General features: G+C 46.6%; 1 protein-coding gene across 1 annotated transcript in view; it reads right to left on the bottom strand.

The window, feature by feature from the left end:
* Window positions 1–6185: 6185 nt before the first annotated feature.
* The window catches only part of LOC131271794 (adenylyl cyclase 78C), a 46001-nt gene continuing 34374 nt past the window's right edge, over window positions 6186–17812 (bottom strand). Inside the window, exons 3-12 of the mRNA XM_058273333.1 lie at window positions 14629–15056; window positions 14230–14556; window positions 12810–13002; window positions 11486–11712; window positions 11242–11403; window positions 9102–11138; window positions 8741–9037; window positions 8446–8671; window positions 7175–7320; window positions 6186–7098 (exon numbers count right to left, since the gene is read on the bottom strand). Of these exons, the coding sequence (XP_058129316.1) occupies window positions 6976–7098; window positions 7175–7320; window positions 8446–8671; window positions 8741–9037; window positions 9102–11138; window positions 11242–11403; window positions 11486–11712; window positions 12810–13002; window positions 14230–14556; window positions 14629–15056 (4166 nt within the window). The 3' untranslated portion in view covers window positions 6186–6975. The remainder of the gene's footprint in view (window positions 7099–7174; window positions 7321–8445; window positions 8672–8740; window positions 9038–9101; window positions 11139–11241; window positions 11404–11485; window positions 11713–12809; window positions 13003–14229; window positions 14557–14628; window positions 15057–17812) is intronic.

Consider the following 17812-nt stretch of genomic DNA (forward strand, 5'->3'; position numbering starts at 1 on the left):
ATTCTCGCTTTTCCTTACGCTATCTCTTTTCCTAAAGATCCAATCGGCTTTTCCAAAACCACCTTTTCTTACTCAATCTGGTAGAAATGGTAAGGTAATGTAAGAACCATATAGCTCTATCACAAAATGTTTACAAATCATTTTTCTACTAATTATTTATTAAAGAGAATAAAATTTAATAAAATCGATAAATGTTTCTCAGTTTAAAAAAGATTTTACTATTTTAATTGATCGTCTTATTTGCAACAGAAATGAATGAAAGTTTGCTTGTTGTTCTTCTTCCGAGCATGTCAAAATTTGTTATGTTTTCATTCGGCAACCGGACCTAACCAGGCAAACGCAACCCAAACGTGCTTTCTCACCCACACAAACTTTCCCCTGTGTGTCATTAATGCTTTCTTCTTTTGTGCAACCGGTGCAGCCATTTACGCACGATCGCAGTGGAAAGCATTGAAGGCAAGAAAAACGATTGTTCCACCCCAAAATCTTAATTTTTCGTATCAGAGGGCTAGAACTACGATCCGATCCGCAACATTTGCGTGGTTCAAAACCTGAGAGCAGAAGATAGGAAAGCGAATGCATTTTTTTTTAAATCCGATAAAAGCAGTCGGCATTTAAATCGACGTCACGCGGCGTCGCGTAGCGATAGCGGGAAGAAGATAGGTGGAACAAGGTTAAACAAAAACGAAGCGTTTGACACAATCTCCCTCCTGTCCAGTCGCGGGTCGCGGTTTCTAATGGTGTATTTTGTCTCGCTTGCGGAGACAATTTCGTATAATCGTAATAAACTTCCAGTCAGACGAAGGTCAGTGTCCGTGGGCTCCAGGAAGCACCGATTTTAAGAGTGTGTGGCGAAAGGTGAAGACTTGGGATGCCGAATTTGCGATACCAAATTTTGGCATAAATTGGATTTTTATTCCGCTGAAACCGTACATCGTAGTATCAACGATCGTTGCATATAGTGTTGCGTGTAAATTGAACTTAAACTACAATGCAACGAGCTTGCAGTGGGTTCAAGGGTATCGGCGGGCATTTCCCACTCATCATTCCTGCCGTTCCTATTACGGGGTTGGATGTAAATTAGGAAACAAGAAAAAAGAGGAAACAATCACAAAGCTTTCGCGGAAGATTTAACTTCTGATACCTTCGGTCGACGCATACGTCGACTTCTGCAGACCTTGAGCCGCCGACCTGACGACGTGACGAACGGAACGAATGCAATCGCGGAACCAGCGACCGGTAATCAGCAGCGCTGGTGCAAAAACAACAACCACAACAACAAAACTAATAAACAAAAAACAATGAATGATTTCACTTGCAACACATTTGCAGTTTGCGATTGTGTTAAGAAAGGAATGCATGATCGCTGTCTCTTTGCGTTTTTGTTGTAGGTTTCTTCTTCTTCTCTTCCGGTCCCTTGGGGTGTAGAGCCGACACACATTTTGCCGCCGTCACGATGCACGTGTGTTGTTCCTAACGTATGCAGTCCGCCCGGCCGTGGGCAGGTGGAGGTGATACGATCGGTGTCGATCGTTTCCAAACACGGTGCATTTTTAACCTACGCAATGTATCCTCCAAAATGTACAACCCACCAGATAGTGCAGTGTGGTCAAAGTTTAACAACAGTCCTACAACCGAACGCGTAACCGCGACGCCTTCAAATGTCGCGACTCGTTTTCCACGATTTGAGCGCGGTGTGCGTTTACGTTCGGTTTACCTTCATTATTTCCCAACAACGGCACAACGGCTGGTCCCACGAAGAAATGGAATAAAAACTAGAGGCAGTTGCATATACGCACGTCCCGCGTGTACGTTTGTGTGTCCCAGTTATCGCCTCCTTTCGTCGTCGAAAGCCTGTTTTTTCCCGCTTCCACATACGGGACAGGCAGGCATGCATCTTTGATGGCTCGTTCCTTTTTTTTCCCCGAAGGGCACAGGGTAGACTCTACTTCCGGACCCACGGGTTGCTGCTGCACCATTTTTCTTGTGTGTCATTCCCAACGGGTTTCCCACGCTCGCTCGCTCGCATGCAACTGCATTTATTTGGCCGCGTGCGTGCGTGCGTGCGATCGTGTGCGTGAGTGCGTGCGTGTGTGTGTGCGCGCGCGTTCGTGCATTACTGGTGCAACACACCGTCAACGGTGGAACGGAATTTAAACAAGCTCCCCCACTTCGTGCCACTCTCCAAGATCGGACGGATCGTCAACCTCTCCCGCAAAGCTTCGACCCCCTGGCGGCCCGGATTGGAGGAAATCGACTCAATCGCAGCCATTGCCACCGGAACCATCCCCCTTGAGGACGAAATGGGTTTGCAACGGTACGTTAAAGCACCGACGCAAACATGGCATCAGCAGCTGTCACCTTTCCTGGCTCCGGCATGCAACTTCCTCCGCCGACGTTCGCTACTCGCTCGAAAGCCACACACATAGTGACGTAGACGCCGAGATAGGACAGTAACGACTATAAAAAAAGGATCAACACCCTGCTTCTAAAGCAAATGTTTAGCTTCTTTAACGAACCGACCGCACCGCCAAAGATGGATACTCGCATCTCGTTCAGGTTTCCCAATAAGTTGCTCGGCCTGATGGAGATACGGGATACGATTTCCGACCGTCCCGCTACATCTGCCGGAAAATTGGAAGTGTCTTAAAAATTTTATTTATGTTTTTTAAGCTATAAAAACGCTCAAAAGTAATTAAAAACAATATGGCAGCATTTTTAACATTAAACGTTGATTATGGCGTGGGAACGTGCATTTTGTATTGAAAATGTAGAGTTCGTTTGATACATTTAAAATTACGACTCAATATGATATTTCAATTGTAAGGATACGATGAAGCGTGGTCAAGATATTTTAAATAGAATGTGAAAAAACGTGCTGCCCTCACTTTTGGAAGTAACTGATTATTATGTTTTAGAAAAAGGTTAAAATTTCAAAAATAGCTTTACGAGTATGATGTAATAAATGTTTATAAGGTCTCTAGGTTTGTTTCGTCCTTATTAGAAAGTGTGATTCTCAAGAGATTGAGCTAATGACGCTTGTAAAACATTTCCATTTCTATGATCCACCAAGGCGATATCAAAATGTTGGTTTTTTGTCTTCACGGAAGACCCAATGTAGCTTCCATACATTTAATAAGCTTACTACTTGTTTATGCAATTTTTTTTTATTGAAAAACATTAATTCATATAACCCATTCCAAACTTTTACATGAAGAAAATCAAATTTTCAAAAATGCTTCTAGGTTCTCCTATTACCAAAACAACACCTCACTTCTCACCACGTTATTATAAATACTGATAAATAACGACCTTTCACGTTTATTGCTTTGAGATCATTGCACGAAACTTTATTATTTGTTTTCAATATCAAAAATGTTTCTGTGTAACTAAGTAAATGATATGGTCATTACATATTTCAACGTGACAATTTGACGAGATAATAAATAACTTGTAAGGTGTGGATAGTTTGAACATTTTCATCTTCTTCTTGGCGTGACGACCGTCTTCGTTCATGCCTGTCCCATTAGGGGCTTACTACACTTATTCCCTTCGAGTACGTGGATAGCCAGTCAAGGGAGGGTCTGGTCTCGGTAGGGATTTGAACCTACGCCGTCGAAGTGGTGAGCCCCAACGCTCATGGGTCGTTTTTCGATTTGGTCGTCGGACGGTTGGAATTTGAACTAGACTTGCAACCTTTTTACACCCGCATATTTTCAAAATATGCTTCGAACAGTATGCACCAAATACCTCTCCATGCACCGGCGATCAAACACCCGCACAGACCCGGTGCAGTAAGACATTGGCAGAAGCATACTTCTCATCTGTTAAGCTCGTTGCAACACAAGCTCAACAACAGGCCACAACAAACGAACTGCCAGAAACTCCCACACGACGTTACATTGTTAAAAGGAGAAAACAAACCGCACGGCTCTAGCGAAATAAGCTTCCAAAGGAAAACAATCGATAGGAAAGGTAGAAAAAAGCTAGCAAAAACAAATAACGCCAAACGCGATTGAAGGCAACGATCATTATGCTGAACATTTGCAATACACAAACAAAGAAAATGAAGCAATCATCGTAGCCGCCATCGCCCCGAGGAATGCCAGCGATGGCGGCTCCACTACACAACAAGTGTACTCCAACAAGCTCGATGAAACTCTTCTCTGTGGCCACCGGGGCGCTTCTTTCACCTTGGCATAAGCATAAGCCATCGGCATCGCATGGATCGGCGAATTTTGGCCCCGCGGGGGTGAGTATGGGCGATTTTCGCGTCACGGTTTCGGTTAGGGCGGCAGATTGATCGTTACGTTCAAGAAGAAGAACCGCCGAGCCGTTGCGCAAGGTTCGTTTTCGTTCGATTGCTACGTCTCCACCCTCTACTTTTTTCTTTTTGGTTTTCTGAAGAAGGTCAAGAAACGGCGGACCCGAAGGTCCATCGCACGCCCGGCGTCGTAGGCGAGAGTGCGCCCCCCGGGGGGGGACGGGTAATAGGAAATAGATGTTAAATCGCACCGGAAGTGGGTAATTTCTTGCTCTCTGCGTATGGCGTGGGCGACTGTTGTCGGTGGCCTTAATGTAAACAACATTTAAGCAACACTCTCGGTTGGTTGTGATGATTTCATGTCTACGATCGGAGTGCATGCGTCGCATTGTTGTTTTGAGAAGGAAAAAAGAGATGAAATTCTTTGGTTTCGCAAAACTTTCGTCAAACCCGGCAAACTTCCGGCGTTCTAAAACACGAGTCAAATTTCATTTTATTTTGGGAGGAATGTGCTCGGCGTATGGAACATACGATCGGGAAGGTTGATGGATGGTGAAAAGTGGGAAGCGTTGTAGTAGGAAAAAGAGAATTGACCTTCAGCCAAAGGGTTGTGCAAATTAAACCGACCGATTGTCCTATGACCAGCTGCTAATTCAGTTGCAGCTTTTATCGTCTCCCATGTTCCGGAGTTCCGTACTACATCCGGTTGGTAGCGTGTTCCCCTCTCACGCACTCTGCTTCCCGTTCTGCTTCCGTACCGGCGGCGGCCATGCCTTGGACATCGCAACCCCCGAGCAGTGACGAAACCCTGTAGGCTCTAGCCATTTCCCTAGAAGGTCGATGATAAATTTCCTACCAACTTTGGCGAACTGCTCGCGGCTGTGGGTAATCAACCAACACGACTGGGACAGGGTCTACCAATGATGGCGCGAACGGCTTCCATATTGGTGTCCGCGCTGCGGGCTGCTCTTCCGTTGCCGACTGTCTGCATACTGCATCTGTTTGCTCAATGCTCTGCTCTTCCGGTGGGGTGGACGTTGCAACTGTGCCACCGATTTCAGCACTGCTGTCGTCGCTTTTTCGTCCGAATGAAATCAGTCGGTGCCGGTTGGCTGAGTATAACTGAAACGTCTATTTGTTTATGGGCACATACGATGGAAAAGTTTAGCGTTATTATCACACTACACAATTGTTCAACTTTTGGGGGCAGTATTAATGAGAATAACTCATTATACTGCGGGAATGATAGTAGTTTATGCATTTCCTGTGTTTTGTCAAAATTGTTTGAAATTCCGGTTGATACACTGTGCATTTTTGAACGTAGACCTGTTTTGATTCCGTTGAAACTAAACGCTTTTTTTATTCTATGACTTGCTTCAAACAAACTAGTATGTATCCCGATTGGTGGGAACATGCAAAATGGATAAGAGATGAGAGTCTTAGTTTTATCTAGTTCTAGATGTCAAACCAATAAATGAACGAAATACATCCGTTTCTTTAGTAGCTACTATCCGAAAATCAGCAGAATTTATGATACTCATTCGTATTGTCAAGGTCATCAACAACGCTACTACCCATTTAGTGCCTTCCTGAAAGAGATTGGAATCCGATTAAGGATGATCTACTAGTTACAAGTTTTCACGTTTCTTAGTTTTTGATTATGTTTGATTCAAAAAATGCAATACTCGCGTGATATTATTATGCTTACCACTGTTGCATGTTGTTTCGCTCAATTGTTCATAGATGGCGCTGAAAGGCGAGTGTGCAATTTGAAAACATAACAGACATTTAAAATTCAGATTGGAACGATAACTTTGAATAATGTAAGGAAAATGAAGTATTTGATCTAGTTGTCATACTTTTTATTCGCCAAAGAACAATTTCTTTCATCATGTTAAATGAACAATATCAAATGACCGTTTCATTTGATTTATTGGCACAACTCGTTTTGTTGACTTTATAAGCAATTCTGCCCATTTCCGGTGCCGATATAGTTAATGTTGTTTACTCGAGACCAGCTGGATTTTACACAATCAATAAAACAACGTACATCAAATGTGCAGCATTCGACGTTTTCGCATTTCGTGATGCACCACTGCAAATACTTAACGGTTGTACCCTCGTTCCCTGACGCTCGCTGTCTACTACCGTGTCTTGTTTCTGGACGTTGCTACTTCAAATTGCATGCCCTTTCCATTAAAGCTATAAATAAAATCACATCAACCACTGATCTGCATCTTTACACATCGATACGGTACGGTGCAGGCGGTGGATAACACAACGACCGTCTGCGTATGTGTCGGTTTCATTGTGAAGAAAGGACCTAGAGACCTACGCTAAACTAACAGCATGCACTGTCTAGATGATGATGTCATAGTGCGACACTGGATGATGGTTTCAGTTTACACCTTTGTGCTTCTTAGACAAAAATTGCAAATTGTATTTCCTCATCTGTGTGCTTGATGGCTTAATCTAACGTTTCTGACTACTGGGGAATACTCGCTAGTATCTACTGACTACATGTCCAACATGCTCCTCACAGTCGAATCCTATACTTCAATCAGTTAAAATATTTTCTTTGTTTATTGACTAGAAAAATTGGCTAGAACATTATAGGCTGCACAACCCACGATGTACTGTGTGTGTGAGAGAGAGAGATACAGAGAAAAAGAGAGAGAGAAAGAGAGGAGAGTACAGAACGAAGCACATGTTCATAGTCCTGTCTGGTGGGCTTTGGCTTCCTGGTGCAGCTGCCGGAAGGAGGGAATATGCGGTCGGTCTCCCAAACCACCGGAAGGCATCGGAGATCCGGATGGCGACGAAGCGGACGGGTACTGAGAAGGTATTCAATCGGATTTATTTGGGTCCACATGTGCGTGCTCCCACGCAAGTGTACGCCACTTCACCTACCTTCTTCATCGTGTAGCTACGGCCGCGGACACGGGTCGTATTCCGGCGTACCGGATTGTTACACGGCGCTCTCTGATTCAATCTCACTGAGCTGAATGTGCTTCCTCGTCGCCCGAATCGGGTTCTCGGGGATGGTGTTGCAGTTGCTGGGAAAGGGGAAAGCGGTCATATTAGGCCAACGTAAACGATCATGCAATGGATATACGATTTTGTTATTCTAATCTTTCGCATTCAGGTTATTGGTATATTTTTGTAGTAAATGTAGACGATCGGAAGGAATCATGGACACAACTATACGAGTTACGAGAAGAATATCGACATCCATGCGGCTAGTTGGATCGTTAGAGTGTTGGGTGGAGCGGTTAGGCATTAGGGGTTAGGGCACAACACTAGAGTAAGTTTTTGGATCACACCACCATACAATGGAAAGCGCATGGTCTCGCAAGAAATTCGGTACCGACCGAAAGGTGAACATTTACTCGAAAATGTACAAACTTTGGCATTGGAGTTAGGTATCGTACAACGGAATATTTGGCCATTTGGTTGGTAAGTGTAGCGAGCAAAAGGTTTTCATGGGCACACATCATGGGCACAGTTTAGCGGCTTAGGAAGTAGCAGTAGTTACATACGGAGGCAGAAGACGCATTTTATTGACGGTCAAGTTTTTTGCTCGACTCCAGCCGCACTTTTCGGCTTTTGTAGGGTGCGACGAGAGAAAACGTACGGTGCAGCGGAGGTGCACATCAGCGAATCGCGCGAGTCGTTGATGAAGGTGGTGCAAATGCACCAACCGAACAGTATATCGAACATTCAAATGAAAAACAGTGCGAAATAGATAGAACGAGAGGAAAGAGAAGTAGAGAGAAAGAGAGTTAGAGATAGAGCACAGCACTGAAAGTACGATAGACGGCGGGAAGATCGACACGGAAGGGATAGTAAAGTACATGTATTTATAGTAGCGATGAGGAGTGATGAACTAGTAGAGAACGTTATAAACATTTCAACATCCAGACAGAGAGGAAGTCCGTAGACGCACTTGTGATTCCACCGATATAACACGGAAAAACAACACGATAAATCTGCCATCCCTGTGTGACGATGTGATGAATAAGGTTTTACTCTCCCCATCAAATTTGGATTGCTTCCAAAAGTTTGACTTATTGTCGATAGACGTCACAGAACGATCATTTGCACGAACAACAGTGGTGAGTTTTGGTATACAATCAACGTTTAGTTGTAAACAGTGACCCAACAGGCCGGAGGACACTTACGGGTCGTGTTTAGGTTACTCCGCTTCGAGGCCTGCATCATGCCGAACACGACGGCGGCCAGCGAGCTGTGCTGTGACGTTTGCCGCTGCAACGAGGGTGTCTGCGCTTGTGGCACTCCGGCCGGAACTAGGGCGGGTGAGGTTAATTGACTGGCCGATACGTTCTTGCCCAGTACCCAGTACGTTAGCATCAGTCCCTTGCCTTTAACGTTCACCTCGCCACGTTGCTGTAGATTAGAAAATTAGAAATGGAATCATTCGTTTCCTCAACAACCAACTGCGCGTTAAATACTCACGACGCAGGTGTATCCTTTGGTTTGTAATAGAGCGGCCGTGTAGTCAGGTACCTGCACCTTCCAGTTCTCTCCGGTCGAGTCCATGCGGGACGCCACGTTTACCGTATTTCCCCAGATGTCGTAGACCGGTTTCCGGGCACCGATGACGCCACTCACGAGCGGGCCACTGCTGATACCGACACGCAGCTGGAAGGTGTTGAACGCATCCTTGTTCACCTCCTGCAGTTTCTGGCGCATGGCCAGGGCAAACTCGACCAAGTCGCAAACCGCTTCCTCGTCCTTCGCATCCACGCAAGCCTTCGGAGTAAACGGAACATTGATACTCGGCACCGACACTGGTCCCATTTGACGCCCTTCTTACCTTCTTTGTAGAACACAGGTTCGACGCGGCCATATAGGTAGCCCCGACGGTTTTGATCTTCTCCACCTTCTCAAACCGCTCCTCCTCCAGCAGTGAGTCAAAGTCGGAGATGATCTCATTCAGAATACGTATACACGCCTTCCCATTCTCGATGTCCTCCGAGTAGAAGTCTTTAAAGTTCGGTATCGAGGCAAACATCACCCCGCACAGGTCGTGCATCTTTGCGTACAGCTCGTCGGCACGCTCCTCCGACAGGTAGTACGTCGCGACATGATCCGGGAGGATGTTTTTGATGAGCAGATCGTTCAGATGGCGGTTGGACTTCATGTTCAGCAGCTCCTTTTCGGCCTGCTCCTTCCAGATGAAGTCCAGCCGCGACGTTACCTCGACCAGCCGGGCATGGTAGGTTACCATCGTCAGGAAGACGCCTAGCAGGATCATCATCTGCGCCGCCAGCGGCATCCCACTGACCTGGATGTACTGCAGGTCGTACGAGTCGAACACGCGCTCAAACACGAGCAGTATGAGAAAGGAGTAGCACGCCACCATGGCGATGGCCATGAACGTTTTCACGAGATAGTACAGCTTGAGGGCCGTCGCCAGCGAGATCAGACATAGCACCCAGGTGAACACCACGTACTCCGGGTGTACACAGGACGCATGGTAGGTGGTGGGTTGTGCTTCGGGCTCGTCGGTAGTCTGCAGGTCCAGTGCCTCGGTGGTGAACTCCTCACCGATGGTGGTTTGATTTGTGGCAACCGTGATGCCTTCCAGATCGCGCCGCAAAAGTGTCATCGAAGTGACGTTCGCACCGAGCAGCGAACTGCCTTGCTGCCAGTAGGCGAGCAGTGGAGTCTCGCTATTCAGATCACCGGTCCCACTGGCAGCCATATCCACCTCCTCCAGATCGCACATCATCAGCCCCATCGAGCTGGCTATCGACATCAGGATGATCGTGAGGCAGACGAACACGGTGCGCCGGCTACGATCGTGCACGAGCGTCGAGGAGCTGCGCTGCAGGAATTTGGGCAGCCCGGAGAACTCCTCCGCCATCACCAGAATGCAGCCGACCGTCAGCAGGAAGGTGGTGATCGATAGGGCCACGATCAGGATGGTGCAGCGCGGTATGATCACCGCCTGGCACAGCACGATGAAGATCCACACGACGAACACGCACAGCATGTTCGAGCGGAACATGTCCTCGCGCAGCTGGCAGAAGGTGCCCTCCTGCGACGACTCCTTGAACTTGAGCGTCCACGTGTACAGGTACTCCTGGCGGATCTGCTTGTTCGAGTTGATCTGGATGTTCTGGTCGATGATCTCGTCCACCTCCTCGGTCGACGTTAGCGGGTCCTCCCGGTCGCTGTGCTTCTTGTCGCGCTTGAAGCTCTCGACCGCGTTCACGCCGCACTCGTTCAGGTTCTTGAACGGGATCTCCGGCGTCCAGTCGGTGGTCGTCTCATCCTCGTGGATCGTCGACTTGCTGCACCGCTTGCTGATATGGTTGTTGTTGTTGTTGGTGTTGCTGTTATTGTTGTTGTTGCTAGCGCCACTGTTCGGCTGGTGGGAGGTGGTTGGCGGTGACGCGGCCACCACCGTCGTCGAGGAGGTAGCCGTCGTGCCGGTCGTGTTGGTGCTGTTCGAGGTGACGCTCGGCGTTTTCGAGTCCTTCCGGAAGCGCGACTCGCCCGACCCGCGGGCCACCGTTTCCTTCTCGAACTGGACCGTGCTCTGGCGGTCGAGCAGGCGCTTGCGGGGCCGCAGCGGTTCGGTGCGCTTGATCAGGAACGTCTTGATGTTCATCATCTTCAGGTGGCTATCGCGGCTACCGCCATGCCCCGGTTCCACCTCGTACGTGTCGTTCAGACACTTGAGCGTCGCCTCGGAGATGTGCACCCGGCCCGGCACGCCGCCCGACTCCATGTGGTTCGCGATGACGACGTCGTTCGACCAGACGTCGAAGTGCCACTTCTTTTCCCCCAGCACGCCGCACATTACCGACCCACTGTGGATGCCGATGCGCATGTCCAACTCGACCTGGAATGGGGGGAGGGGGGCCAGCGAAAAGGTGGCGACATGAAAGCGCGATGATTAGCATACTTCACTCGGGGCGAAGGTTTTGGAGGAGCGGCAGACTCACGTTCGTCTGGCAGCGTACGTCCTTGATGGCCTTTATCATGTGCAGACCCGTCTCGACGCTGCACACCGCGTGGTCCGGGCGGCTCTTCCAGCTCTGGCTGTCGAACATCGACACGCAGTAGTAGCAGTCCCCGAGCAGCTTGATCCGCAAGCAGTGATTATCCTGCGAAGCAAAAGTCACCACACCAAACGAGATGCCATAATCCCACCGGCCTTAACGTTGGTCATCCCGACCCTAATCCTACCTCGGCTATTTTGTCGAACCGCGCGAACAGATCGTTCAGTATCTTCACCAGCTGCTGGGCGGACGTTTTGCTGGCCAGCTCCGTGAATCCCTTGATGTCGGCGAACAGGATGCTCACGTTGTCCATGTGGTAGATGTAGAGCTTCTTGAACTGCGTGTCGACCTGGGCCTGCTCGGGCGATTTGTACATCTCCTTCCGGATGTCGTTGTTGACGAACATCGGTAAAACTGTCGGGATGGGGTGATAAATAACGGTAAAAAGAACATTGTACGACCACCAGATGGGGAACAGTTACGAGAGCATCATATTCATCTGTGAAAGTTTACCAATCCCACTAGTGGTGCAAAATCATTGCCCACATTGTTCCGGACAACTTTTTGCTTCCAACGAGCATAATTATGCAAAACGGAAACGGTTCGTTGTTATACGACATTTTTTCGTTGACACCAGAAAGTTTGGGCAAAAAACTCATTGCTACCATATGCCCTCCGAGGCGGCGTTCCGAGGCAAACCAGATGTTATCGAATGGATGCAAATTGTCCAATGTAATTGTTGCGCCCCCGAGTATGAATTTATTATCCGACTAAAGTTGACTCCATTTTAGCCCGACGGTATGTCCCATTTGGTTAACTATTTTGGGTCGCTCTTTGTTGGTCGCTTTTTCCAGAAAGAATTTAAATTGAAACAAACGCTTTCGAACCCCTACAAATAAAAGGATGTCCGACAAAGTTTAATTAGTTACACATTCATCACATGCGTTCAAACCACATGGCCCATGCCGAGCCAACGTCCAATTATACGATGGCTCTTAAAGCACGGATTGTGAGGCACGCAAAACTCTCATGCCAGAGAAGGTCCTTGCAAACGAAGGGTCACTGCGAGCGGCTCGGACCGACGGGAAAAAGAGAGAGTTTCTTTTAATTAAATTACCAACGAAAATTCGCTCAACCAAAACCCTTATCGAGTATGGTTCCAGTAATTTGATTTCCGATCATTACAGCCAAACCGTACAGCCACGGCTCGTTCCATACTTCGAACTTACTGAACAGGGAGGTTTGGGTTGATTGAAACAGTGAAGATGAGGGGGGGAGGTAAAAAAACAAAACATTAAAATGAAAGGATGGCCCAGCGTACTCTGGAGATATCCTTTTGATCGATTTTTGTGCCAATCGGTTGGAGTACGGTTCACGAAGGGTCCCTCGGCATGTCAAACCAGTGCGCCTCTGGCCGTGACGGGTTTGGAGATGTTGTGGGGGGAAAAGGGAAAATGGGTTTGATTCCGCGGATTACTGCGACCGAACCGGAAACGGGAAATGGTACTTACTAGAGTCGAGTAGCCGCTGCGTACGCTGGTACTCCTTTTCCGACTCGCGCTTATGCTCCATGGCCTTGTGCGTTTCGATGAAGGCCAAGCGCTGGCCACGGTCCGTCAGGTATTTGGTGTACATGCCGGCGAAGTTGATGGCCAGGTAGAGCAACAGATTAGCGATCATCTGCCGCACGATACAGCTCGGATCCTGGAAAGCAGCAGGGATCGGTTGTGTGGTTAGGTGCAGGAAGGGTTTGGAAACACAAGAATTCTTCTCAGTTCCAAATCAAATCAACACTTTTGCCCGATGCCCTACAGGGTAATGGATGTCTGTTCGAAAACATGTGTACTTGGAAAAATATCTGACATGGAAAGCTGATCGAACGAGCAGGATTATCAGGAGCTTTCAGTTAAAATCATTTGATTGTGTTTCGATTTGATTTCGTTACCGTTCATCAAAAAGGCATCCAGAGAATTTATTTCGTTACGGATCTTGATGAGCATTTTACGGTATGTTTCAAAAAGTACAAGAAATTTATTTATTTCACAATTTTAATGCCATGTTGATGCACGATATCAAACAATCAAATTGCTTTTTGAGGAAATCGTTTTACTACTGCTGTATCTTGTCTTTACAAGCATAGATACACAAAGGTTTTGTCTCGATTTGGTGCCGAACATTTTCGATTGATTCATAATTCAATTTACTAGCATTCATATAGTTTGTTCCATAAAGAGCTAATTGAATTTAAAAGAATAAAAACATAAATAAACTAGACGAAGTACGAGAAGTGTTCGGAGAGATCAGATTAACTAAACGAACGTACGACTTTGTACGAAGAAAAAAGAGGAATGAAAAGGCTTTAGCTTGAATTCAAAGAAAATGATGATAAATAGTCAAATTCTTTTCCTAGACTACTTCAAAATGACAAAAAAACGCAATGTGCCATACATTGTAAAATTTTTAATGCTTGATGAACTGGGAACAATTCGGCTTTAATATTAATTTGTTGAATTTTCGCAAGTAACATTGATGTTTTAAAATCGGAAAAGATGATTCTATATAAAATACCCATCAGTTCTTTTTTATACTACCTCTTTCAAATGTTCCAATCTTTTCTTATCATATTTTTATATTTAAAGAACCTGACACTTTTCTTTTTTAAATCAAGTAATGAAAAATAAAACTTTACTTTGGGTATTTTCATATTCTTCAAGTAAAAATATTCATATGTCGATAGCTATCTGATTTGAATGAATGAAAAGAAAATAAATAAATGTAAATTCTTATCTCCAAACCTTTTTCAGTTCCTCTAGCATTTACCGCTTCGTAACTTTACCTCATGGGTTTGATTGATTGCTATAAAAAAGAATACCCCTAACGCCGCTCTTCTCAATCCCTTCATGACCATAGAAAGGCCGGTTTTCCCCTTACCTTATCATGAAGAAACTTATTGAGCGACGTCACGAGCAGATGACACACGGCCGTCATCGAGCCGGCGATCATGCACCACTTCAGCGGCAGTGGCAGCATCGCATACGGCACGAAGATGATGAACAGCACGTACCAGATCAGGTACTCGCGCTCGGCAAAGCCCAACCCTTCGCCGAGGAAACCCTGCAGGTTCAGCAGCAGCCAGGTGCAGACGGCCGCCCAGTGGAGATAGTTGTTGGCGAACAGGCGCCAGCTGCCGAGGACGCAGATCAGGAAGTTCGAGATGATGCAGCACACGGACCAGGTCACCTCGTGCGCCTTGATTGTCTGTGGGTGAGCGGACAAAAGGAAAGCCGGTGAGAGGCCGTTTGGAGTCGATCTCCTGCTCCCCATCCATACCATGCCTCGGTTGAACCCGATCCAGACCAACGCCAGGACCACCTTCAGCACGAGGTCGACCACGTTGACCAGGATCAGCGACTTCTGGCGCTGCCGGTGGGAGTAGGTCAGGTAGGAGCGCTCGAGCGACGGCGCCCGGAAGGAGTTGGTCATCGATGGGCACAGGATGCCTTTGACCACGTTGCCTCGCTTGAACGCCGAGTAGGTATTGTTGGTGTGCGGTGGAATACCTCCGGCATTGGTCGGTTCGGCGCGACTATCCGGCCCAGCTTCTGCGTCATCTCCCGGGTCTCCGTAGTCTCCTCCGCCGGGTGGCGGCGGGGGAAGTGGGTCGCCACCCTTACCCTCCTGATTGTCGGTACCGCACTGTTGGATGGTGAAGGATGGCGAGGTAACTCCGTTGAGTTGCCTTTTTTCACTGTCGACAGCTGCGGAAGGCACGTTCCACAAAAGGTAAACCAATCGGTTATACAAACTTCACAAAAATAATTATTTGAAAAGGGGGCAGACAGCCGAAATGATATGTTTTCTGTAGTGTAAATAAAATGTTTGGTTGGCTATTTCATCTGATCACATCATGAAGGAAAATAGAATAAATATTGAGTGAGCAAGTCCTGAACTGTCCGGAGGGCTATACATGTAAATGGTTTCGATTTCTGACTAACTGCTACTAATTTTTATACTCTCGTAACATTCGTATTGCATAAGCAGGGAATTGAAACTATGCTTGCGCTCGATAATAAACTGTATAGGACATGCGAGGACTCTGTTTTATAAATTATAGTTTTTTGCACATCTTTTAAATATTCGAAAAATAGCTCTTGTTGTATATTTAATTCAAGTTTCGAACTTTATTTATCTGTATTTTTCGTGTCATTGTTTGCAAGCAAAGGCAAACATTGAAAGATTCATTAATAATCAAATCGGATGCGTCATATGCAGCAAAAAAGATATGTATTCCGACGCATTACAAGCATTTACTAGTGTCTTATTAGGAACGTCGCAAATGCGCAAAACAATGAATTAACAGCAGTTAATAATTGTCAGTTAAAACAGGGGTACCATATGCATGATACAGCTGATAATGGAAGAAAACACGCATACAAGAGTGGTCCTTTTTTCCTGAGAAATAAATGAGCTTTTTTATTAATTTTCTTGGCTACGCATTGTTTAAACCGTCAGCCCTTTGCAGGCAATTTAGAATTGCTCCAGAGTTATCTCATTTGTCAATCGGGAAAATCATTTTTCACGCCACGAAAAGAAAAAAAAAACCCCGCTACCAAGAATGTGTCCTGCAAGCGGGAGATACGGTCGACACCACAACCTCGCCGCGTTCTGACAGTGATCAATCGACAACCTCCACGTTGATGGCTCGGTCAAGGCATCATAGCTAGCGTACTGTGCCGGCTGGGTCAGATTAAGGTCAGATTGGCGCATGTGTGTGGGTGGTGGGGAGGGAGGGGAGGAATGCTCATTTCCTGTCCCGATGCCACTTCCAGTTACAACCCTGGAACAAAAGCCACCAATCAAAGTCAATCACGGACGCAGCGCGAATAACGAGCAGAAAGACCGGCCGACCGGAAGATCATTGGTGCGGCCGCCGGAAGTAGGATGCAGCATTAATGTGGTGTATTGTTGATGGCGAGATTATCTCGCACAGACACCAACTTACAAGGATCGCTCGTTACCTGCCAAGCCCGTTGATAATGCCGGTATATGTGGATGAGAAAACAGCATTTCGCGCATGGCGTAGTGCTAATTGTCTTGTATCAATCTGTTTTCCTTCGGGATGTCCTCCGCCTGGCGCAGCATCGTGGGCAGTGGGCCGTGTAAATGACCGGGTTTTTCCAATGCCACTTGAGCCTACCCACTTGAGCCAACGGTCCTCTGCGATGGATCGGGCCCGGCCCGATGCAGCCCTGCTCATTTCCATCGGTAGCACGCGTTGCTATTTTAGTACCCTTTGGCACCGGATCACCAAGTGGGATGACGTGAGATGGGACTGAGACGGATGGGGCAGAGAAAAAAAACACACACTCACAGTGATAAAGAACATCAATATGTTCCTGCCACCGGAGACTACCGTAGCAGGAAGCCAGCCAAGACCAGGACTGTGTGGGAGAACAAATTATCGATTATTCAATTTGGTCTCCCGACAGGTCCGGAAACTGCCCTTTTCGCGGCCAGCTCCGGGGGACAGCGCGGTGCGAACGGAAGGGATGGGAAGCATCTCCACTTTTTCCCTGGGGAGGGGGGGGGGGGGGGGAGAAACATTCCCAACCCGGAACGCGTTTTATTAATAGGCACTTCCGTTCGATTGTCTATGCGGGGTGTTTTTTTTTTCCTCTTGTCTTTCCTTGTGCTGTTGGAATGTAGACACAGGACGAGACTGTGCACGAGAGGGACGTGCGTGTTTGAAGTTCGTCCAAGTGAAAGTTATCCCATCCCGTGCTTATGGCCGCTTGCAACAGTCTTGGCGAATTGCGCTTGTACGAGTTTGAAGCGTGGGATAGTTTCAAGAATTCAGAATAACTTAGTTTTTGACGAAGATCAGTTCACATTTAACACACCCCACTATAGTATTATGACAGAAAACATTTCAACCGGCTTCAACTAGTTTTATGAAGTTGTTGCTGGGTTTGCAAAAAATGGTTTATATTCAGCCTTGGTGTAAAACACAATGGTAAGAGTTTAAATATAAACTAGATACCGTTTACATTACAAAAATGGACGATAGATAAAATACTAGGCAACACATTTAATCACATTATGTAAAGTTACATCAGTTAATTCCTTTAGAAAACTTGTTTCACTGCACAAGAAAAAACAAAAGCTACTCTTGCTGATGCTTTCAAAAAAGTTGGTCGTGATTTTTGTTTCTGCATGAAAAATCGTTGAAACATGTCCATATGTTCGGTAGGCAAATATTTATTTTTATTATATGTTGCCCATGCAAACGTTAATGCCTATGAAGGGAGCTGGAACGCAGTTTCATACGTAATGAAATAGGTTTGCCACCGCTGGCTTTGGGACGTATTCTCTAGTTTGTCTCAACAACAGCCCTTGGAGAATGGCGATTTGGGAAGTTTCGTCGGTGTGCTAATAATACAAAACCTATAATATTAGGTAAGTTGAAGCAATATGCACCCTTTAAGGGCAAACGCCAACTTTTTGCCTTCTGAAC

This window comes from Anopheles coustani, chromosome 3 (assembly GCF_943734705.1).
Source record: "Anopheles coustani chromosome 3, idAnoCousDA_361_x.2, whole genome shotgun sequence".
Classification (NCBI taxonomy): Eukaryota; Metazoa; Arthropoda; class Insecta; order Diptera; family Culicidae; genus Anopheles; species Anopheles coustani.